Below are 24,907 nucleotides of genomic sequence, written 5' to 3' on the forward strand. Positions count from 1 at the left end.
CTGGCTGTGCCTCTCTCCCCCTCTTATCCCACGGCCCTGCTGCTCCACCTCCTGCATCCCTGGTGTCCTGCAGTCCTGAGGTGCAATACTTTAGGAATGACTCTGGGGAGCATTTTGGGATGGATTTGACACCCCCTGAGGTGTCCCTCATGTGACTGTCCCGTGGATGTGCCCTGTGGGGCTGGGGCTTTGTGTAAGGGAGGATGGGTGTTCAGTGCCTCTGAACTTCGGGTGAGCCTCTGAGGTGACACCCGAAACCTCCTCCCCTCCTCGTTTCGGAGGGAGGCCACTGTGGGCTGTGGTCTCCACACCCCAAACCCAGCCAGGCAAGGATCTCTGCTGGGTTTGGCTCTTGTTTTCCCTCTCCCTCAGTCCCGTTTACCCCTAGGCTGGGATGATGGAACAATAGTGTATCTAGGGGTTCAATTTACAATCCAAGGTCCCAGTCAGGTGGAGGCTTCTGTGGTTGCAGCTTCTTTACACGGTTTTTGTTACAATGGGCAAAACTCTTTCATAACAATGTCCAAGGCATGAATCATTTCAGTTCCTGAAGGCTCCTCACGCCCAGCCATGACCCCAGCAGCATCATCGTGTTCACCATTAAACCCCGGCCTCAAGTGCCACATCCACAAGTTTAACGTTTCCAGGGATGGGGATTCCACCACAACCCTGAGCGTCCTGTTCCAATGTTTGGCCATCCTTTCCAGGAAAAAAATTTTCCCAATGTCCAGCTTAAACCTGCCCTGGCCCAGCCTGAGGCCGTTCCCTCTCCTCCTGTCCCTGTTCCCTGGCAGCAGAGCCCGACCCCCCGGCTGTCCCCTCCTGGCAGGAGCTGTGCAGAGCCACAAGGTCCCCCCTGAGCCTCCTTTGCTCCAGGCTCAGCCCCTTCCCAGCTCCCTCAGGAATTCTCCAGCCCCTTCCCAGGTCTCTCCTGCAGGACCAGAACTGGACACAGCCCTCGAGGGGCCTCTCAGAGCCAGCCCAGAGGGACAATCCCTGCCCTGCTCCTGCTGGACACACAATTCCTCACCCAGCCCAGCTGCCAGCGGCCTCTTGTCCCCCTGAGCACCCCTGGGCTCGTGTCCAGCCCCTGTCACCAGCACCCCCAGGGCCTTTCCCACTGGGGCACTTTCCCACAGCGCTCCGGCTCTCCAGGCACTCAGAGTGTTCCTGTCTGCCTCCCTGCGCAGTTTCTACTTCTGCATTTCTGCTGGTTCCACGTGTCCAGGGCAGGGAACGGAGCTGGGAAGGGGCTGGAGAATTCCTGGGGGAGCTGGGAAGGGGCTGAGCCTGGAGCAAAGGAGGCTCAGGGGGGACCTTGTGGCTCTGCACAGCTCCTGCCAGGAGGGGACAGCCGGGGGGTCGGGCTCTGCTCCCAGGGAACAGGGACAGGAGGAGAGGGAACGGCCTCAGGCTGGGCCAGGGCAGGTTTAAGCCGGACATTGGGAAAATTTTTTTCCTGGAAAGGGTGCTCGGGCCTCGAGAGGGGCTGCCCGGGCAGGGCTGGAGGCGGCACTGCGTGCTCCGGGCAGGGGACAAGGCGGGGAGCGGGCAGAGGCGGGCTGCCTGCGGGCCCAGCCCCTTCCCCACCGCAGCCATGCCCTCACTGCGCCCTCAGCCCCGCCCCGCCCACCGGACACGCGGGGGAGGGCGTGGCCTCGCCCCGAGCCCCGCCCCCGCGCGCGCCCGGCGCCGGAAGCGCGAAAGGCCGCGGGGAGGCGGAAGCGCGCGCGGGGCCGCGGCCTGAAGATGGCGGCGAAAACACAGGGCGGGATCCGCCTGAGCGCGGTGAGTGCGGGGCGGCGGCGGCGCCGCGGGCGGCCGCGGCAAGGCACCTGAGCGGCCCGCTCGGGACCAGCCCCTTCCGACCTGCTGCCACGGCCAGGGACACCGTCCGCCGCCCCAGGCTGCTCAGAGCGCCGTCCCGGCTGGCCTTGGGCACTTCCAGGGTCACTCCCTCAGCGCGGGCGGGGAGCGCCGCCGCGTCCCTGAGGGGCGGACGCGGGGCCGGGGGCTTCCCCGCCCTTATCCCGGCTGGGATCCGGGAAAATCCCCTTCTCTCGGTCCGGCCGGGCTGTGCCGAGGGGAAGGTGAGGGCTGGGGGTGGGCTCGGTGTTGGGGGCGGGATTTCCCCGCCTCCGGTGAGCGCCGTGACCTCTAATTGCCGACTTGTAACTTCAAATCTTAACTGCTTTTATTGCAAGCGGCCTAATTACACTTTAACCCTAATTGCATCTGAGAGGGGTGTGTGTTCGCGCAGTTAAATGCTGCTGTGTTGTGTTTTCGGTCGCAGTATTGTTGCTGAGCTGTTGTGGCGATTGGTCTTTTATTTGTGCCCATGGAAATGGAGTTAAAGCTGCTTTTTCTGGTGAAACAGGAAGGGTTTTTTCCAAGCCAATGCCTCGAAATCTCACCTGTTCTCATCACCTTGCTTTAGAAGAGTGAAAAGAAGCGGGAGTGCTCTGATGAGTAACTTATGAAATATTTGAGTGAAAAAGGTGTGTTCGAATATGGTCAGCACTGCTGGAATTACAGAATCATTTAGGATGGGAAATTCCTCCCAGATCATTGAGTCCAACCTCTGGCTGAAATTCTGTCACCTAATATCGATTTATGTTACCCTAATATCCACTTCTGTTACCTTAATATGAATTTATATTACACTAATAAAAGTTGCTAAAATAAATTATTCTAGAGATGACCCCTAAACATCATCTCCTCTAAGTTCCAAAATTGCATTTTGATTTTGATTTCAGGCCTTTAAATCTTGGGAGTGTTTGAAATCCACAGTTTGTGTGACATTTTATTGCAGCAGGATTGCCCTGCTTCTTTAGATAAAGATTTGGATTTATTATTACTTTTTGGACATATTATTGGTCATCTTGAGAGAAAAAATATCAAAAATCAGCCTTTGCGTGTGGCAGTTCAGAGTTTAAAATCATTCTCAGGCTGAAATCACTTTGCCAGGCTGAACTCTCGGAGGTACAAATGAAACAAGATGAACTTGGTAACTTTCTGAGTTATTTTTAGGCTGCTCTTTGGTTTTGTCTGTTGCGGGCACAACTGAGAATTTGTGTTCAGTGGCTTTCCAGTGAAAGCTGTGGGGTTTGTAGGGTTGTTTTGTAGGGTTGTTTTTTGTGGTTTTTTTTGGTTTTTTTTAGGTGAAGCAGCTGATGCAGTCTTGACCAGGTTTTGTAAAAGGGTTTGTAATGCAGAGACTGGTGAGGAGAGCTGATAGTCACAGCTCTTTGGGAATATAGAGTATTTCCCGTGGATTCAGAGGCACTGGGAGGGCCTGGGAACTCATTCCCGCCCTGGAATTTATCTCCTGCTGGTGCTCTGGCAATGTTTTTGTCCAGCTGAACAAGGAAGCAGCTCGGGGAAGTGATCCAGGTTAATATTTTAAGAGTGGTTTTTAATTTGGATCAGTCCCTTGATGTGGTTCATTGAACAGTGGTGACCTGGGATTGTGTAGCTGGCAGGAGAAATTTCAGGAAGTTTCACCAGGAATTTCCCCATGGAAAGGCTGCTCAGGCCTGGGCAGGGGCTGCCCAGGGAGCTTTGGAGTGCCCATCCCTGCAGGTGTCCCCTGGAGGTGGCACTCAGAGCTCTGGGCTGGGGACAAGGTGACAGCACAGCTGTCACAGCTGGGACTGCATGGGCTGGGAGGGCTTTTCCAGCCTAAACAATTCCATGAAAATGGCAGAGTTGTTCCCAAGAAGTTGTTAAATAAACGCAGGCTAAACCAAGAGGTATTTTTCACTCGAATGAATTACTGTCTTGATGATGGGTCATAATAAAAAATTATTAAGTGCAAGCAGTAAGTTCCTAAGATGAGGCAGACTCTGCAGGGGTTTGGGATTTGTGCACACCTTAGGATCTGCAAGGGATGGGAAACCGAAATTCCCAAAGCTGCCTGTCATTTTTGAGAGATAAGCTGCTTTACTTTCCAATATTTGCTGGTTATAACTGCAGCAGATGCTCTTCTCAGGACAGTTTAGTTTCAGATATGCAAGTTTGAGTTGCATTTGGCTGCATGGAAAAAATGAAGTTGCTAAACAAAACCCACTTAGTAACGAAATATGTTTGGCTGAGCGAGCAAAGCAGCTGGATTGGCAAAATGAGTGTTCAGCTCTTACTGAATCTCAATTAATTGTGAGCTAATTAAAGTGGTGCACTGATGAATGAAGTGTAAGGACAAACGGACTGAAATATTTCCTGGTGAGTTCATCAGGAATTAGGGAGTGGTTGCTGAGAGCTGGATTGCTCTGGAGGAAACTACAAAACTGATGGCCTTAAACCACTGTTCTCCTGGTCTTTAATCTGGTTTTGTGCCCTTGTTTCAATGAGGAAGGCCAGGCTGGATGAGGTTTGGAGCATCCTGCTCTGCTGGGAAGTGTCCCTGCCTGGGTCAGGGCTTGGTTCTGGGTGGACTTTACGCTCCCTTCCAGCCCAGACCAGTCTGGAATTCTGTGATCTGGTGGTGCTGTGAGCTCTGAGGTAACTTTCCCATTAATTCCCTGTGGCACACTTGCTCAGCTTTTGTTGAGGGATGGGAGATATGAGAGCCAAGACCCCATTTGCTCCCGTTCCCATCTGCCAGCCCTTCCTACACCTGTCACAATTCCCAGTCCCGTGAACCACTTGCAGCCTTTCTCAAACCCTCCCCAGGCAGAGATCGGAGAATGTCAGCAGGATTCCTGTGGTGTTGTTTTCAGAATTCCCAGCGGTTCACAGCAGTGGAGCTGTTGTGTTACACAGGCAAGGTTTGATTTCTCTGCACACAGAATGGTTTGGTTCACAGGCAAAAAAGGACATTTATTGGTGATGGTGCCACTGTGGGTGACACTGAGGTGTCCTTCTCAGCATTGTCTGATGGTGAGGGGAGGTGCTGTTTCCTTTTCAGAATGAATTTCTTCCTGGAAAAGGTGGTTAGGCCTTGGAAAGCGCTGTCCAGGGAGGGTTGGAGTGCCCATCCCTGCAGGTGTCCCCTGGAGGTGGCACTCAGAGCTCTGGGCTGAGGACAAGGTGGGCATGGGGAGGGCTTTTCCAATCTCAAGGATTCCATGAAATTCCCAAGTGTGAGTTGATGCCTCTGTCAAAACCACAGTCAGGACTTCTTGCCAAGTCCCTCTTGCTGAGATTCCAGGGAATCCAGCAGGGAATCCAGCACTTCCAGCCCCCTGTGTTGCTGGAGTTGTTCAGTGTTTCAGCAGGGAGCTGAGCAGATGTCAAATCCCTGAATGTGCTTCCCTGTGGTGGGTTGGGATTTTAAAATGTGGTTTTGTTTTGCCAGGGAGGGATTTCAGGTGGGGGAAAAAACCCCAGCAGTTGTTTCTGGTGGATTTTGATCCCAAAGCTTAGAAAACCAAGGAGCAGATGCTGGAGTATCAGATGAGGAGGATCACCCAGGGCTCTGAGGATCCCCTGAATTCCTGCACAGCAGAGGGAGAAATCCAAAGATCCTTTTGCCCACATGCCGTGGCACACGTGAGCTTTCCATTAATAGCCCAGAGGAATTTTCTTTTGGATTCAGAATGACTTGGGGGTGTTTGTTGGGAGCACCCTGGTGACTCCGTGCACCAGATTCTGTAAACCTGGAGCTCTGCAGCACAGATGGCAATGAGGAAGGTGCTGTCTGCTCCCTCTGGTGCTCCATGGAGAAATGCAGGGATTAGGTTGCAGTTGGAATTGTGTCATGTGCTGCTGTGACCTGAGAATCGAGGTGACGGCTCTTGGCACGTTCTGTTGCTCTGAAGCAGGGCTGCTGCTTCTCCCTGTGCCTTTCTCCTGCTCTGGTGCCTGGTTTGTGACTCTAGGATTTGCTTTTAGCATCATTCCTTTTCACCTTGGAGTTTTGAAGTGGCTGCTTGCTTTTATTTGCACTTTTACTTACATTGCATACCTCGATAAAAGTGCTTGTCAACGAGTAACTCCGTAAAATTTATGCAGTATGGATATGTACACAGTATTTTAACATACCTCTCAGCTTTTCTCTGTATAGTAATGTAGATCATGTTGTGGGTTTTGTGTGACTCAGTGGTACAAGGGCTGTTTTCAGTGTTTTGTGTTCATAGGTGCTGCTTTTTCTGCCATCACCACGACTCTGGCAGGGGGTCTTGAGCAAATCTGTGCAGGGGGTTTGCGTTCAAGGCTTTGTAGGAGTGTAACCATGGATTTCCTCAGGGATAATGCAAACACAAGTAGCAGCTGCAGCAGTTCATATTTCTCCAAATGTTGCATGGACAGGTCCTTAACTTACATGGATTTTTAGTTCTGCTTTTCCAAGTCTTGAAGTGAATGCATGTGAGCCTAGGCTGGGGCTGCTTGGCAGTTCTTTTGGCACTGACATCTCCAAGTCACATCCCATAAAAAGGTGCTTTATTTGCATATTTTCATCTACTTCTGGCAGTGCCTGTGCCTTTGGGTACATGAAATGTGTGAGAGCCAGCTGTTGAAAGCACAAAGCACCCTCTGAGAGGGGATTTTGGTCACTGTGGGCACAGACAGTGACCCACAGAGGGTATTGGGTGCTGCTCACTCTTCACATGAAGTTTGAATCCTCCTGGTTTAGAATGTGAGTTTTTAACAACTGAGAGCTGCTGTTACTGGGTTTGGACCCAGGCTTTGATGTTTTCTCTAACCTCTGGCATCATCGATAGCAATAATTCCTTATATATTTGTAAAGATAAAGACTGTTAGGATGTCAGCCCATGCTCAGAACATGCGGAGACTGTGCTGGATTTCCTCTTCAAGGGCTGTATTCATGTTCCCTGCCAATACCCAGAAATCACCTCAATTTCAGCCTTTTGGTGCTGTTGTCCAAACCAGCCTCATGAAATCTTCCTTTATTTGACAGCCTGGTTTCTGCCTTGGAGAGCACAAACTAATGCCCCTGCTTGTGCTTTATTGCAGCTGTCCCCAAAGTTCTTGCACACCAACTCCACCAGTCACACCTGGCCCTTCAGTGCAATTGCAGAACTCATAGGTAGGTGATCAATACCTTGAAATAATTCTTGTTTCTTGAAATAATTCTTGTTTCCTGTTACAAACCCTTTTTCCTTCCTTTTAGGGAAGAACCTGGCTGAACATCCTCAGAGTTTTTTCTCTTTGTTCTGGTCCTGTTACCTGCATTACCTGGGGCTTGTGCATCTGTTTGTTAGCTCCTGTTGATCATCTTGCCTTTGATTTTCAGCAGAAGTTAATTGGACATCTCCAGAGTTCCTCTTTTCCACCATCAGGGAATGATGAACTGGTTCCTCAAAATAAAGGTGTGGCTTGGGACCCCAGCCAAGCACTGATAGAGGACTTTGCTGCTGCCAAAGGGAGCAGCTCCTCTGGTCACACATCTCCCTTTCCTCCCTTTCCTCCCTTTCCTCCCTTTCCTCCCTTTCCTCCCTTTCCTCCCTTTCCTCCCTTTCCTCCCTTTCCTCCCTTTCCTCCCTTTCCTCCCTTTCCTCCCTTTCCTCCCTTTCCTCCCTTTCCTCCCTTTCCTCCCTTTCCTCCCTTTCCTCCCTTTCCTCCCTTTCCTCCCTTTCCTCCCTTTCCTCCCTTTCCTCCCTTTCCTCCCTTTCCTCCCTTTCCTCCCTTTCCTCCCTTTCCTCCCTTTCCTCCCTTTCCTCCCTTTCCTCCCTTTCCTCCCTTTCCTCCCTTTCCTCCCTTTCCTCCCTTTCCTCCCTTTCCTCCCTTTCCTCCCTTTCCTCCCTTTCCTCCCTTTCCTCCCTTTCCTCCCTTTCCTCCCTTTCCTCCCTTTCCTCCCTTTCCTCCCTTTCCTCCCTTTCCTCCCTTTCCTCCCTTTCCTCCCTTTCCTCCCTTTCCTCCCTTTCCTCCCTTTCCTCCCTTTCCTCCCTTTCCTCCCTTTCCTCCCTTTCCTCCCTTTCCTCCCTTTCCTCCCTTTCCTCCCTTTCCTCCCTTTCCTCCCTTTCCTCCCTTTCCTCCCTTTCCTCCCTTTCCTCCCTTTCCTCCCTTTCCTCCCTTTCCTCCCTTTCCTCCCTCCTTTGCTCCAGAAAGTTAACCTAACAGAAGAAAACATGGATTTTTCAGCTGGATAAGACCAAAGCTGTCCCAAAGGAGGAGAGCAGAGCCCCGTGGCTGTGGAAAGGCCTGGCTCTTGTGGGAGTACAATCTCCTCAATCATCTCAGCTCTTTTCACACTCAATACTTCCAAACTCTCAGTTGTATCTGTCTGTCATCTTTTGTGATGCTGAAATACGTTTTATGAAATACTTCACTGAGATGCAGTTTGAACTTAAAGTTTATAGGAAGAAACCTGCCAAGATTTCAATCACCAACCTGTGATTCCTTTTATTGGCTTGTTTTTTGTCTCAGCTGAACCTGCAGAGCAGACAGTGAGGCAGAGGTGCCACACATCCCACCCTTCTTCCCCCTCACAAATCCCTGCGGATGAGGGGCAAAGATGGAAGAAAGTGGTGTTGGGGCAGCTGAGGCTGGGCCTGGCCGTGCTGCCAGGAGGCCTTTGTGGAGCCCTGGTTTCTCTTTCACTCGTGTTTGATTTTCACATCCTGTAAACAGAAAGTTGAGTCTAAAACATTTTGCAGCTCCCCTCTGTAAGGGCTGGGAGAAAGCAGACATGGCACCAGCTGCTCTGCAGGCAGGAAATGAAACTGTGATCTTGGCTTGCTTTCATTTTCTGTTCTCGTGTGAGCTGCTCACCTCCAGCTACATCTTTGGTCCCTGTTCTGCTGTCATTGATAATTTGGGGAATTTTGTGTTGGTTTGGGTGAGGTTCTCCTGGGTTGGGTGCAGCTCTTCCATCCTGACACTCTGATTGACTTTCAGATGTGTTTGCACTCAGTTGAATTTTTGTTTTCTGGTCTCCCACGCTGTTTGCTTTCCTTGCCCTCAGATAATGCCTATGATCCAGATGTGAGTGCCAAACAGATCTGGATCGACAAAACCGTCATCAACGACAACATCTGCCTGACGTTCACCGATAACGGCAACGGCATGAACTCCGAGAAGCTGCACAAAATGCTCAGGTGGGCAACCTCTTTACTCCTGTCTTGTACAAACTCCAGCTCTGCTTCTGCTATTGCTCAGTGTATTCCTGTTTCTCAACTGTAGTTCACTGATTTTGCTCATAAATTCAGCATTCCTGAAGGTCCAGGTGAGACTCCAGAGCAGGCAGATGCTACTAAAGCTTCCCTGTAACTTTGTCAGGGAACTTCTACCTCATCATTTCCTTTTGTCCTTTCTCTCAGACTTCCCTTTATGCTGTGAAAACACTCTGTAGTGGCTGCTAGTGGAGATAAGGAGAATTCAAACGTTTTATTTTTACTATCGTCATCATTATTATTGTTGTTATTATTAATAATAATAGGGTACATGAAATGTGTGAGATCCAATGCTAAAAGCACAAAGCACGCCCTGAGAGGGGATTTTGATCACTGTGGGCACAGACACACTTGCTTTAGTTTAAGTTAGTGAATGAGAGAAAAAGGCACATTCAGCTCAAACCCATTGGAATATTAATAATAGAATGTACTGTAGAAAAATCAATGGATTTTTTATTTTTAAAATAATTGTCTCTTTATCTTTAAATATTCTGTGGGGTTGGAACTGATTTTTCTCTTATTTCTACAGGAGCAAAAATCTTTCTGTGCAGTTTCTCTTAGTGTAAAAAATTGGTCTGCCTGCAGATTTAAATTTGAGCAAGCTTGAATTTAAACTGTTATTTTTCTGTTAGATACCATAATAAATCCTAAATTTCGTATGCAGTTCCCTGTTTTACTTGAAGTGTGATATGGAAATGGAAAACTTGTGAATCAAACATTTAATAGGAAGTGGACAGAGGAAAAAGACAGGGTTAGGGGCTTTTATTAGTATTTATTGTGAAATTACAGGATAACTACTAAAATCCCATAAGAATGCTTTTTCACCTAATTCCAAACTTGATATTTCTATTCCATACTTAAAAGCTGGAAGTAGATTTTCCTGAGTTTTTGCTGTGTGGTTTTAGCAGCGTTGTCCAGGTGATTTTAGGATTTAATTGTTCTGGAGTCCCTGACCTCTAAACCAAGAGGGTTGGATTAAGTAATTTGCCAAGTCTTGCACTTGCATCTCTTGAACCCTCAAGTTTTCCAGGGATTTTTTTCCCACCCTTGATGCCTTGAGAAGGCTGACCTAGAACAAAAGAATGAAGAGCTAAAGCTCTTTACCTAGAGCTAAAGAACAAAGCAGGGATTTATTGCAAGGATCTCCTCCATGGATCCACCTTGGGCAGCACCAGAGCCCAGCCAGGGCTGCACCCAAGATGAACCCAAATGGTCCCAAAATGCACGAGCGCTCCCGGGGGCTCTCACTGTGATCAACTCTGCTCCATTGGCACATTGGAGTTCATTGTCCCATTCCAGCTTTAGCCCATGCAGTCCCATCCTGCTTGTTTTCCTCTCCCCAGCCCACGTTGTTTGTGCTCCTGGGCCGAGATTTGGATCATTTGTCCTTGGTGCCCAGCTGGAGAAGGAATTGTTTTGTCTCCCTGCTCTGTGCAGAGAGCTCACCATCCCATAATACAAAGCCCAGACCCCACACTAAAGCAGCACAGAATGTGAAACATAGGAAAGCTCAAAGCTGAGGCATCACCTTCCTCATGTTTTGCACGTTGCAGCTTCGGTTTCAGCGAGAAGTCGATGATGAACGGCCGCGTTCCCGTGGGGCTCTACGGGAACGGCTTCAAGTCGGGATCCATGCGCCTGGGCAAGGACGCCATCGTCTTCACCAAGAACGGGGACACCATGAGCGTGGGGCTGCTGTCCCAGACTTACCTGGAAGTCACCAAAGCAGAGCATGTCATGGTTCCCATCGTGACATTCACCAACCAACATATCCTTTCCGCATTCCCTGGGAAAAGTTGTGCATGCGTCCCAAATTTGGGGGATAACGTCACCCAAAGGAAATCCTTGGCTGCTTTTGTGGATGTTGATATCAAAATTTTCTCCTTAGGAGAAGAGGAGAAAATGTTCAAATTTATTGAAATTTTATATCATTTATATCAAATCTTTGGCTGCTTTTGTGGATGTTGATACCAAAATTTTCTCCTTAGGAGAAGAGGAGAAAATGTTCAACTTTATTGAAATTTTATAGTATTTCTATCAAATTTTCAAATTTATATCACATTTTCAAATTTGATATAATTTACATCAAATAGGAATTTATATGAAAATTTATATCAATTTTTCAAATTTATATATGGATGTTTATATCAAAATTTTCTCCTGGGACAGGAGTCATAAGCCAGAAAATTCTGGGAGACGCTATAATTGGTTAAAACTTTTAACTTTGTAGGAGTTCTGAGATGTGGAATGAGAAGCTGGGAAGTGAGTCCTGAAATTTCCTCATTTTCTGAAATCTTTGCTCCATTCCAAGTCCCTCTCCTTAACACAGTGCCCACGGCAGATCAGTGATCCAGCAGAATCCAAGAACAGCCTCAAGGCCATCCTGACACATTCCTTGTTCTCTACTGAGGAGAAATTACTGGCAGAGCTGGATGCCATCATAGGGGAAAAAGGCACCAGGATCATCATTTGGAATCTTAGAAAGTGAGATAAAGCCAGTCTCTTATCTCATTAATTTCACCTCTTCTTTCAGTGTATGCAAACATAGAAGGATTTGGGGGTTCTTTGTGTGTGGAATAACTGGAACAAGCTGTGTGCAGTTTAAAAAAATGGCAAGCTGGACTCAAATGTGAATTTTAGCAAATCTCTGAGGAATTCTCCTTTTTCTCTTTCTTTCCTGGCTCCACCACAGCGCTTCCTCATGTATTTGCTTTTTCCCCTATAATTAATACATTTTCCCATCTTCATTCTTAGAGATAAAAACAACAGACCAGAATTTGACTTTGACAAGGATAAATATGACATCAGAATTCCAGAAGATTTGGATGAAACAGGCAAAAGAGGCTACAAAAAACAGGAGAGACTGGACCAGATTGTTCCAGAAAGTGATTACTCCCTAAGAGTACGTGTTGGATTTTAAAAATTGGGATTATTTTTGGATGCTGGAGGGTGTAAATGTTTTAATTTTAATGTAATCTGTTTTATAGGCTTACTGCAGTATTTTGTACCTGAAGCCAACCATGCAGATCATCCTCAGAGGACAGAAGGTGAAAACACAGCTGGTTTCCAAAAGTTTGGCCTTCATTGAGAGGGATATTTACAGACCCAAATTTCTCAATGTATCCTTTGATACTTCCATTGCAGAACTGAATTCTGTGACTGGATTTTGTTCTGTTATATTGATAAATTTTTGGTTATTTTTTGGGTTTGTTTTTTTTGTTTTGTTTTGTTTTTTTTAAATCCTACTGAAGGAGTTATCTCAATATAAGAAAAGAAAGCTCTAAGACCCACTCAGAGTAACTCTTTTTTTTGTGTTCCATGAGATTCACCCTGTTTTTCCTTAATATCTGCTCAAAGGCCAAAACAGTCAGAATTACTTTTGGATTTAACTGCAGGAACAAAGATCATTATGGAATAATGATGTACCACAAAAACAGACTCATCAAAGCTTATGAAAGAGTTGGCTGTCAGCTAAAGGTAAGAAATTGAGGCTTGAAAATATTTGAACGTTTTGCCAAATTTCATTCAAAGACTGATTTTTAAAAAAGAATATGGATGGAAAGCAAGGTATTGATGTATATTTCAGAAAATCACCTTTTTTACTGTGTGCAGCAGTTAAAATTGTATTAAATTGTTTGGTTTTGAGGCTGTTTAATACAAAAATATGAATCTGATCACATCTTTCAGGACAAAAAGAGGGGTGGAGCAGAGGATTTGTTCTTTAGGGGGTTTGTATCAAGACTCTCTCCTTGGAGAGGAGTCATAAGCCAGAAAATCTTTTTTACCCAGTGCAGATGCAGTTAATTATTAACTCCAGCAAACTCTTGCAATATTGGCATGGATTTTGTGTTGGTTTTCCTGATAAACTTTAATTCCCTGCAGGCAAACAACATGGGTGTGGGTGTTGTTGGGATTATTGAATGCAACTTCCTAAAACCAACTCACAACAAACAAGATTTTGACTACACCAATGAATACAGGTATTTTTATCTGCATTTTCTAGCCCATACTACCATTTCCTGGGAAATACTCGATACAGCTGCTTCTTTAAATAGGAAGAATAAAAGTTTCTGGTGTTCTGGTCAAACCTGATTTAAATGCAAACAGCTCTTTTTAGACCCTTTTTTGTCTGACCCCTCTTTGTCTCTTTCCTTTTCCTTATAAATATTTTCCCACAATATCCACACCAGCATTGTTCCCGTGTTTTTCCCTGGATATTCTTTTGTGGCTGTTCAGGAGGAGGCATTTTCCAGGTGCCCAGCAGTGCTTTTGATGTGGATTTTAATGTGGAAATCTTGGGCATTGATTGTAAACGTCAGTGATGCTGAACCATATCCTGTGTGGCACCAGCAGTTCCCTTGGCAGAGGGGCAGGAACTGGGAATGCCCTTGGGAACTGTGAGCAGGGAATGGTCTCCACTTGTTGGGGTTTTTGGAACACTTCACATGCAAGGGAGGTTTCCTCAATCCCTTGGGTTTGATTTGTGTGTCAGCACCTCAGGAAATCTGGGAACTTTGTGACCAACCGGTCTGTCCAAAAAATAAAATTAAGTAAATATCCAGACAAGCGGGGAGAATCAGAGGATCATTAAGGTTGGAAAAGACCTCCCAACCTTAGAGTGCCACATCCAGTTGTTCCTGAACATAACTTTGGGTAGAGGTGTGAGTTAATCTTACAATTAAATTAAATTAAATAATGAGCCGAGTTTGTCTGACGAGAGGGAGTTCACCCCAGCTGCTGCTTCAGCAGCAAAACAGCTTCTCCTCTCCTGGCTGCTCTGTGTTCTGTCAGCTCCTGGTGCCATGGAGTTCCCATTCCTGCAGGGATTCAGCAGGACCTGGCTGTGGTGTCTCCACTCTGCTGTGCTGTTTATCACCCAGGAGCAGATTCCCCATGCCAGCTGCATTCCATCCAGGAAGCAGCAACTGCATTTCACCTCTGGTTTCAGAACTGTTACATGGAAATGTAACTCCCCAGCTTTCTCTGGTGTTACCTCCCCTGCACTTGGAATGTGGGTGGGCACAGTGACACCACACTTGAAGCATTCCTGTGGTTTTTGTGCCAGGAGTGCTCCAGGCTTTCACAAGATGTTTTTGGTGAAAACCTGATGGAAAGGTGCCCTGCAGTTCTTCCCTCCCCACAAAGGAGATGTGGTCCCATCCATGCCTCACTGCTCATTTCCACCCTCCTGGTGTCCCCAGGCTCAGCAATCCCTGCTGAGGTGACCTGGATCCCAGCTCTGGGTCACAGGAGTTCACTGCACAAACATTTGTGTTGGTTCAAGGCCCGGGGTGGAGGCAGGGGCTGATTCAGGCCAGGGGGGGCTGGGCCCGGTTACTCATCCCTGGATTGCTCAGAGGTGAATTCCAGGGGCTGTGCTCACCTCCAGCTCACCTGGGGGCTTTGCTGTTGTTCCTCACCTCTCCCTCCTGGGCATGCCAGCTCTGGGAGTCCCTGAGCTGCGCCATGAGCCCTGAGCAGGAAACAAAACTGAAAATTACCCTGGGTGAGACTGAGCTGCTCCTTTTATCAGAGGGCAGACTTTGTATCACATTGAAGGGATCAAATGTTTGCCAGCTCCTTGTTGTATAGTTGGACTTCAGCCTGAGAGTAGCCATGGACCTGCACTTGGGAAGTACAGGAACAGCCAGAACCAGAGTGAGATGCTGGATTGGTTTTGTGCTTTTTTTAATTCTCTGGTTGAGGCTGAACTGGTGAAGCCCCTCCAGGATTTGCTTTGACCATCAAGAGCACTCTTGATTTCAATCTTTGTGCTCTGACTTGTATTTCCAGGAATTTCTTTGCTGACAAACATGACTTCAGGCAATTCCTCATTTCTACAGGTTTCTAAATAAAAACTTTTTATAAAAGAAAAAAGGAAAACCTTTAGAAAAGCTTTTCTCCCGCTCTTGTGCAATTAGAAATATTAAAGTGGTTCATGCACTTTTTCTGTCACTGGAGTTTATAAAGGTTCTTTCTGTGCTAGAATTGAATTATTCAAGGTGGTCTTTAAATTCTTTTCTTTGTAGACTCACGATAGCAGCACTGGGAGAAAAGCTCAACGATTACTGGAACGAGATGAAAACCAAGAAGAACGAGGAATATCCCTTAGCCCTGCCCGTCGAGGAGATCCAGTGAGTCCCAGTGTGACAGCAGAGAAATGAACGCTGGGTTATCTGATAGGAGAAGGCTCTCTGGTGTGCAGGTGCTGATTTATTTTGGTGTTTGCCCAGGAAACAGCCTGACCAGACGTGGGTGCAGTGTGACGCGTGCCTCAAGTGGCGGAAGCTCCCGGACGGAATCGAGCACTTGCCGGAGAAGTGGTACTGCTCCCTCAACCCTGACCCCCAGTTCCGGTAAGGACACAGCCCAGGGACACCTCCCAGCCCTCAGAGACCACCTGGCAGCAGCAGGGGTGTTCAGCTCCTTCTGTTGTGGGTTTTTTCCTTTCCTCTTCCTTCCCTCAGGAATTGTAACGTGCCAGAAGAACCAGAGGATGACGACTTAATACACCCCACGTACGAGAAAACCTACAAGAAAAAGTGAGTTCTGGAGACTTTTACGAGGCTCTCAACACTAAAAACTACCAAGGAGAGCTGTGCAGCAGTTGGGGTGATAGTTCAGCTCCCAGAGAGATGGTGTTCCATAGGATTTGGCAATGTGGGAATGGTTTGGGACGTCCCAGAAGCAAACTCTGGGGGCTCTTAGGAAACCCTGGCTGTGTAACTTTCAAAGGTGCACATTGAAGGACATTGAAAAGATCAATACATTTATTTAGGAATAAAAAAGTTCTTAGCTAAGGTGTAGGACAAAAACTGATTTGGGTAATTGTGATGCTGCTTTACATTCTAGAAGTGGGAGTTTGGGATTGTTTTAAATATTTAATAAATAATCTAGAGGGAACTTGTTGGAAGTAAAGCTAACTTCAGACAAGCTTCCAGCTTCCTGAGGAAATTTTCATTCAATAAACAAGAATACTTGGATTACTGTATCTAGCTGAGATGAGGAGTATTGTGTTTGCTTTTAGATCTTAGATTTAGTTTTTATAATGAATGAACAGTTTCAATCTAAGCTCTTCATTTCTGTTTTTTCCTTGCTGCTGTGCAGGGACAGGGAAAAACTGAAGAGGCGAGTGGAGTACAGCCACCAGGTAACTCCTGAAGCTGGCAGGAGCCTGCCCTGGGTACCAATGTCTGCTTCAGCATCCACTTGTACTCTGGTGGCTCTGCAGGATTTGCTCACCATGAGGAAACCCAAAATCCCCCTTTTTTGCTGCCCAGTGATGGAAAATCCACCATTTCTTTCTCCTTAGGAAGGAGTTTGAGAGGGACAAAGGTCTCTGGCCAAAACTAGAGGAGATGGCAGTCACTGGTGGCTGTTTTTATGGCAGGACACCCAGTTCTTGAAAGGGGATTTGTTGGAGAGAGATGTGATGAGGATATGGAAGTAAAGATGCCCTTAAAAGTGGGGACCTCATTGGGGATAGACAGAGGTGGAACAGCTACACTTGTGCAAGGAGACACTCAAATTCACATTAAATCCAATGCAGATCAAGTTGTTTGATAGGAATGTCTGAATTGTAACTCAGAATGACATTTTTTAAGTGAGATTTCGTTTCAGTTGCATTCAAAGTCAATTTCTGACCTAAGATCACTTTGTTTCTGGAGAAGAGATGCTGCATGTGCTGTTTTAACCTCTTTATTTCATTTTTCTGTTTCTCTGCCATTACATTTCCCCCAGTACAAAAGTAATTTGTAAAATGGAAAAAATTGCTTGTTTTGGGCCAGCTAAATGAACCCTGAGCAGCTTTCCCAGGGATGTCTGTCCTGGAGTTTGTGGCTGATGGGCAAACTCCAGACAGAGACACAGCTTGGGAAAAGCTCTTGCCTGGGATTCTGCACAGCAGTTTAAAATGAAAAACTGGGATTTGGAGTAGTCTAGTCAGCCTTTCTTATCCCAAAATGCTGAGCCTGGGTTCAAGGAGGTACTTGGATATGAAAATGTCAGAATTTTAGGTGTTGGTATATAAAGAACTGCTTAAATCCCTCCTGAAGAATCTACTAATATTTGTTTATTTCCATTCTTAACTTGCATTGTCTTATAGATGAATAATGAAATATTTTTAAAAACATCTGTTTCTTCAAGTAAAGACTTCAAAACATTCTCAACTCCGAATGCAAAGGAAGCTCTTCCAAGGTTACTTATACCAAAATCATCAGATGCTTCTGTTAGAAGATCTCTGCCTATTTTAATTAAAGTATCTTCCCCTCATTTGGATGCTGATAGCAGGTGAGTGGACCTGTACAAAGGAGATTGCTGTTTATTTCTAAAATTAATAACTGAATGAAAATGATGGTGTTGGGGGCAGCTTCAGCTGCTGAAATTCCTGTGGGAATTCTGGGAGCATGGGAAGCTCCAGGTTAAAGGGACCTGGAGACTTTGTCAAGTACAAAAGTGAATGCAAGAAAATGACAAAGGAGCATTTTTAGTGATTTGTCTGCTCAGGAGCAGAGTTTATGTTCTCCACCCTCCACAGGCTGTTTTCCTGAAACTGCTCCTGGGAATGCTGGGTCTGTTTCAGAATAACGCGGGAGCATGTGGATGGCAGGCACTTGTTTTTACAGGAATTTATTCTGATTAAAATCCCCTGCAGGAGATTTTCTGGAATGGTAATTTTTGGACAGTGCTCAGAGAAACTCTGCACACGGTTGGAAACAAATGATTTGGCAGCTTTAAGCAAATAAACTGATTATTTTAATATTTTCCTCCTCAGTCTCAAAAGGAGGACGCAGAGCTGTGCGACACCCGTGTCCCTAAAGACACCTCGGCTCAGTGACAAAACTTTCAGCAGCCACGAGGAGGAGGATGATGATGAAGATGTCATCATTTTAGAGGAGAGCAGCACTCCAAAGCCTTCAGCAGATCCTGATGTTCCTGTGGTAAAAACAGAATGTATCAATTTGGATCAGGAGGAGAAGCAGAAGGAAGACTCTCCTGTGGGGGAACCTTGCAGTGCAACCACTTCAGAGGCAAAAAATGAGCAGCTGAGCTCAGCAACACAGACAGAGCTCCCAAAGCTGGTGGTGAAAAAGGAGGAGGTGGAAGACATCCCAGTCCAGATTCCTGGGGCAGGGATGGAAAAGGAACAGCACAAGGTCAATGGAGTTCCTGAGACATCTGTAGAGATGGAAAATGAACTGAAAAATCAGCTGCAGTTATTGAACACAGAAAAAGAAATGTACCAAAGCAAATGCGAAGCGTTAACCAAACAGGTGGAAACAGTGGAACAGCAGCTTTTGGAGATGAATAATAAATATGTGAAAAAGGAAATGTGCCATCAGGCAACGCAAACAGTTCCCTCCTGTGGAGAAGGGAACGCTGACGGGAGGAGCTTGGCCGAGGTGACAGCTCTCTATGAGCAGGCCCTGGGGGAAATAGCAATGCTCAAGGAGCAGTGCAGCACCCTGCAGAACCTAAAGACTGAGTGCAGCAAATGTGCTGATGGAGAGAGCAAGAGTGAGGTGGATGAGATGGCAGTGCAGCTGGATGATGTTTTCAGGCAGCTGGACAAGTGCACCACCGAGAGAGACAGATACAAAAGCCAGGTATATCTGCTAAAACACTCTGACACTTCAGTTATCTCTGTTTTTTGCTCCCTGTTTCACAGCACTTCTACTACACAGTGTTTTGAAGAGTTTTTACAGCTTTGTTTTCCTTTTGATTGGCAGATTGAAGTCCTAGAAGTGGAGAAGAACCAAATGGCCTGTCAGTGTGAGGAGCTCAAGGCAGAGCTGGCTCAGTTAAAAGCTTCAATCCCGCAGGCTGTAGCACGTGCAAATGATTCTACCACCAGTAATGTAGAAGACTCTGTAAATTTTTCTGATGGAGAAAGGTATCAGTTTTGTTCTTTCTAGATGTTATTTCAAGATTTTTGCTTGTTGGTTGTATTTCAAATGTTTTGATGAAGGTTATGTCTGATAATTGTATAATAAAATGTGATGTTTGCAATTCTTTTCCTGCCTTTTGTGACTCCTAACTAATGTTGTTTTGGTTTTTTTTTATCAAGTGATGTTTGTGATTTATGATTTATTTGTGTGAGCAGGATTGGCCGCAACAGAATAGCAAACTGATACTTCTGAAAATATCCAAAATGTTGTATCATTTGTAAACACAACTTGCAAACCAAGGAGAGAAAAGGGAGGCAGGAAAGAGGATGGTGATCATTATTTTCTGTCTTGAATCAACTGAAGAGTCTGGATTTGAAACTGTCCTGTAAGAACTCAGCAAATCCTGTGGAATCAGGGTCCAGGGTGTGTCTTGGAATTAAACAAGGGTTGAAACTTCCAGCTGGAGAGCTTGGAGCTCTTGGGAAGTGGGAATAGCACACACACAAAAGAACCCAGAGCAGGGGGAAGCAGAGTGAGCTGAGGTCCCTGCCAGGGGAGAGTCCAAGGGGGGAAGCATCAGCTGTGACAAAAAAGGGAGTCAAGGGATCAATTCAGCAAACTGATCCCTGGGACCAGATGAGAGGCGTTTCAGAGGGCGCTGAGGGCCTTGTAGTATCTCCAAAAGTTAACGTTCCTGGAAAAAGGCAGTTGTTATGCCCACGTTTAGGACAGCCAGCCTGGAGCTGCAGCCTCAACCCCAGGGAAAACATGGAATAAATCTACCTGGAAGCCACCTGCAGCCCCATGAGAGTCAAAAGGGAGTAAGGACAACCAGCATGGGGTGACTGAGGGCAAACGGGATCAGCAGCAAAGGCCAAGGATGGAAAAGACTTTGGCACCTCAAGTCCTCGGCCCACTTCTGTGCCACTTTAAAAGGACATTGAGGGGCTGGAGCGTGGCCAGGGAAGGGGACGGAGCTGGGAAGGGGCTGGAAAGCACATCCTGGGAGAAGCAGCTGAGGGAGCTGGGAAAGGGGCTCAGCCTGGAGAAGAGGAGGCTCAGGGGGGAGCTTGTGTCTCTGCACAACTCCCTGACAGGAGGGGCAGTGGGGGGGTGGGTCGGGCTCTTCTGCCGTGTCCCAAGGCAAAGGAGGAGAGGAAATGGCCTCAAATGGCACCAGGGGAGGCTCAGGTTGGAGATTGGGAAATAAAATTTCCCTGGCAGAGTGGTCAGGCCTTGGATGAGCTGCCCAGGGAGGTTTGGAGTCACTGTCTGTGGGAGTGCTCAGGAGGAGCCTGGATGTGGCCCCTGGGGATGTCATTTTGGACTGGATAGTCCCAAATTTCTCTTCCAGCCCTGTGGATTCTGGGATTCATGGCCCGAGTGACAGAACCAAGTGAACTCAATATTCCTGATGCCATCAAATTGGAGGGAACTCAGGAGGGCAGAGGTGCTGCTGAGGGACTTTGACAAATTGGACAAATGGGCTGGAAAAAATCCCCTGAAAGTTCCACAGGGGCAGCTGTGAATTCATGCAGGGGCAGAAGCTGGAGGCAGCTCCTGGGAAAGCAGCTGGAGAAGTTCCCCGTGGTGCTGGGGGTGGCAGAGCAGTGTGAGCCAGCAGTGCGCTCTGCTGGTGGCACTGACCAGCTCCGGCTGGGTGGGGCTGGGCAAGTGACTTTGGGCACTGGGAGCCCAACCAGGGAGTGCTGCATCTACCTCTGGACACCCTGGCAGAGTGGAGAATAACCTGGATAATTTCCAAAGACCCCTTTCTGTCTTAAAAAGGGCATCAAAAATTATCTGTCAGCATTTAATTTTATTTTCCCTTATAGCTCTGACGTGTGTTTATTAAAAGCATTAGCAAATAAATGCAGGTCTTGGAAGTAACTTCCCCCACAAGTTGATGGAGATATGGCAGCACTGGGAGAACTGGATAAAGGATCTGAGAGTAGAAGGAAATGGGCCACAGAAGGGATGGCTCATGGTAAAACAATTTGATCAGGAAGAGGACACAGCAAGGACATCCAGGAAAGAAACCAAAAAAAGGGAGGCACAGCATTTTCCCTGGGCTATACCTCTTACTTCCTGTTTATATTTTAAAGCTTTTGGACAAACTCCTCTTTCTTGCCTTCTCCTCTCCTTTTCTCTCCTTTTGTTCCTGTGGGTTGTGGTAGTTTGGGTTTCTAAATGGATAAAAATACCAGGCCTTAATATTGCTTTGAGAAATACAGGTGCTGTGGGGGAAAGGATTGTACCAATGCTTACTCTGAAATATTTCTGACAGGAATTCAGTTTAGTATAGAATATCCCCCTTCAAGCTGAAAACTGAAGAGAAGCTTGAAAAAAACAGTTAGATTTAGAAATAATCTTGATGCAGCTTTACCTGCATCTATTTTTTTTGTTGTTGTTGTTGGTTTATGGGAGTCATGGAGCAAACCCAGTCTGGATTATGAGTCCAGCTTTGTTAGGTGGGCTCTGAACACAGAATTCCATCTCCATCTAATCCTGTGCTGTTCTCTCCCCAGCCTGAAGCTCCGCTCTCTCCGAGTGAACGTGGGACAGCTCCTGGCCACCATCATGCCCGACCTGGACCTGCAGCAAGTGAATTATGACATCGATGTGGTGGATGAAATCTTAGGGCAAGTGGTAGAACAAATGCATGAAATCAGCAGTACTTAAAATCTCCATGTTTTAGCAGAGTTTTATTGCTCTTCCATTATAACCCATAAGTTCCAGACTGTAAATGGGGCTGCTTCACTTTATATATTTGACATAGTTGGATCTCTCAGTGTAAATATTCCACATTTAGCTGTTCACTTCCTCCTCAAGGAACACTGTCAATACTGACCCACCCTGATGTACTTAATTAAGGATTTTGCTTTGGAAATGTATTTGTAATTAAATTTGCAGATATTTTTACTATTAGGAATCTTAATACTTTTCTACAGACACTGTTTGTTTGACTTTGAATCTTGTATAACAATTAATACCTGTGAGTATTTCCTCTTCTAAAATAGTGGAATATCTTAGAAATTAAAAAAAAAAAAGAAAAAAGAACTTCCTTGATTTCCTTCCCAGAGTTTTATCCCACAGTGTTGTTCCATTGCTCCCAGCAGTGTTCTGTGTTGCATTCATGGGATAGAAATGTAAGTGGTAGGTGAGAATTTGGGCCATATTTGGGAAATATTTGTGTGGTACTACCACAAGAAGGGTTCTTTAAGGGTTTTATCCTGAAAACTGGGGATGGACCAGTTGGATGGAAGCACTTGGAAAAGGAGGATGTTTCTTTATCTGTGCTGTAAACAACAGGGTGAAAATGTTCAGCTTCAACAGCTTTAGACAGTTTTTATTATAGGCAAGAAAAAGGAATTCCTCTTTTTCACATCTCCCCTTTTAGAGTTGTGTGCTCTAAATCTTCCAGTTTTTCCCTGATCATGGGAAAACCTGGAAGCAACGGTACCAAGACAAATTCCCAGCCAGCTGCAGGGGTTTCTTTCCAAGTCACTGGGAATGACAAACTGGGTGGCAAAGACAGCAAAACCATCTTTTCCTTTGTGGTGGGATTGGTCACCCAAAGAGTGATCCAGAAAAATTATTCTTGCTTTGAAATTCAAAAAATAATTTAATTAGTGTTCAATATGTTAATTCTTAGGAAGTATTTTTTTTTTTTTAATAAAGCCAATATTGTTGGGTTTTGCACTGCTACTGTCCTGAGTTAATCCCTTGGTGTCCCTTTTAGTTGTAGTTCAGTGGAATTCTTTCCATGGACAGTATTTCAATGGAAGATCTCTCTCTATGCCAATAACGGGAATGCACTACTGTTGTACTTTATAAAAGAGAAATTGAATGTTTGATTTGGGAAGAGGTGGCTGTAATATAACTACATATGACTTTTGCAAAGTTTATATTTCCCATTTCTTGGTGTGTAGCTTTTCAATTTCTTAATCATTATTTATTACGTTTCATCAGACTGTAGCTGGATTTCTTGTAGACAACTGGCAAAATAGAGCACATGTCTATATTAAAAATGGCAAATTTACAATGTACATTTACACTTTGGACAACGGTGGACTTATGGAAATGGTTTCTATTTACTTGTTAAAATGTATTTTTTGTAAAAAATAAAAATATATAAATTGGAGTTTGCAGGATCCCAACTTGTGTTTGTTTCTAAATAAAGCCTGCGCAGAGTGGCTGAAGTGTTGGGTGTTAGAAGAAGGCCTGGCTCAGTCTGGTGTTGGACTGGGCACACCAGAATGGAAGTGGGATGGGGATGTCCTGGATGTGGGAAAAGCAGCGCTGGTACAATCCAGAGGGTGTTAATGGAATGGAGCTGAATTTCGGGAAGTTCTGCTGTTGATACGTGGATGGGCTTCCTTGCCTTCAGAAAGTCACCGAGCACATGGACTTGCACCATCCTAAGGCAGTTCCTACTGCTGTGGAACTCCTCAGGACTTTTGTAAAAATAATTGTAAAATTCCCTATTCCATACACATCCTCCTCCCTCAGCTGGAAAGAGATGGAGAAGGAAGGGTTCGGATTGATCCAGACGTTTGTGGTCTCTGGGGTGTGGGCACTGGGGTTAAGACTGATGGATAAGGGAGAGGACTGGATGTGTCAAGACTTAATTCAATAAACGGTCTCAAACACTGCCAAAGGAGGGAGTTCCCACAGGATAACTCACCTAAGACAGGCACAGCTGGCAAACAGGAAGGGGAAAGGTTTGGAATGAGCACAGCACAGGAGAAGATCCCAGTGCGCAGACAGTGGGAAAAGTGCAGCTACAACACCAGGAAGGTGCCAGCCTTGGTGAGGCAGATCCGAGCGAGCCGTTTGGGCATAAATTCCCACCATGGCAAGCTGGGGGAAAAGGAAGCAACTGCTTCCACACAGGCCATGCCAAGTTGTGAAGGGAAGGGCAGCCAGAGCCAGGCCTCAGCCCTCTGTGGGGACAGGCTGCCACCTCTGCCATGGCTGCCCTGCCCCGTGATCTCGAGGGACAGAGAGGTGGGGAGCGCAAGGGACGTGGGGCCACAGCCCCACAGCCCATCCTGGGCTTCTCCTGCAGCCCAACACCCCCGGCTCGGGCTGTTATTGTCCCCCATGAGGGTGGCACAGGAGGGCACAGCCCCCGTGTCCCCGAACCATGGCAGGGCGGCTCCTGCCATGGAGCACCGGCACAGCACTGGGCTGGGAAGGATCTGGCACAATGTGGAGCCAAAGTAGCCCTTGGGCTGTCCCAAGGAGAAGACTCCAGAATTCAAGGATTGTCCAGAGAGTAGGACAATGACAGTGAGCTGTGCCACAGGGATGACAACTAAGAGTTCTCCCATGGAAGGCTGAGAGAACTGGGATTGTTCAGCCTGGAGAAGAGAAGCTTTGGGGTGACCTCATTGTGGCCTTCCAGGAGGTGAAGGGAGGTGACAAGAAAGATGGAGAGAGACGATTTCCAAGGGATGGAGTGACAGGACAAGGGGGGATCACTTCAAACTAAAAGAGACGGTTTCGATTGAATATTAGGATGAAATTGTTCCCTGGCAGGGTGGGCAGGCGCTGGGATGGAATTCTCAGAGCAGCTGTGGATCCCTGGCAGTGCCCAAGGTCAGGCTGGATGGGGCTTGGAGCAGCCCGGGACAGTGGGAGGTGTCCCTGCCATGGCAGGGCTGGCACTTTAAGGTCCCTTCCAACCCAAAGCATTCCATGGTTCCGTGCTGTAGAATTAATCTTCCCTTGCCCTCTGCTGCTCCCGCCCCCGCTGTGTGAGGCCGTGCGGCGTCTGCCCCGTTCTGGGCTTCAACCTCCCCCTCTCCCAAGCGAAGAGGCTCTTCTTCCTTTAGGCAAGAAGTGAACGCAGAAGCCGTTTCCTCACGATGTAATTTGCCATTATTAGTATGTTTTTGGGAAGTTTGGAGGCACATTGCCCATTGAGACTTTTATATATTT

At 46.7% G+C, this 24,907-nt stretch overlaps 1 protein-coding gene across 1 annotated transcript; it reads left to right on the top strand.

The window, feature by feature from the left end:
• The first annotated feature begins 1,676 nt into the window (after positions 1-1,676).
• On the top strand, positions 1,677-22,021 carry MORC3 (MORC family CW-type zinc finger 3). The gene is made up of 17 exons (XM_068179517.1): positions 1,677-1,788; positions 6,916-6,988; positions 8,867-8,999; positions 10,628-10,840; positions 11,409-11,558; positions 11,829-11,976; positions 12,062-12,193; positions 12,432-12,551; positions 12,957-13,054; positions 15,104-15,208; positions 15,308-15,430; positions 15,542-15,616; positions 16,182-16,224; positions 17,179-17,363; positions 17,848-18,679; positions 18,803-18,966; positions 21,490-22,021. Exons 1-17 carry the CDS (start codon positions 1,750-1,752, stop codon positions 21,641-21,643), a joined length of 2,787 nt encoding a protein of 928 aa, XP_068035618.1. The 5' UTR covers positions 1,677-1,749; the 3' UTR covers positions 21,644-22,021.
• The last annotated feature ends 2,886 nt before the right edge of the window (positions 22,022-24,907 follow it).

This window comes from Anomalospiza imberbis, chromosome 2 (assembly GCF_031753505.1).
Source record: "Anomalospiza imberbis isolate Cuckoo-Finch-1a 21T00152 chromosome 2, ASM3175350v1, whole genome shotgun sequence".
NCBI classification, from domain to species: domain Eukaryota; kingdom Metazoa; phylum Chordata; class Aves; order Passeriformes; family Viduidae; genus Anomalospiza; species Anomalospiza imberbis.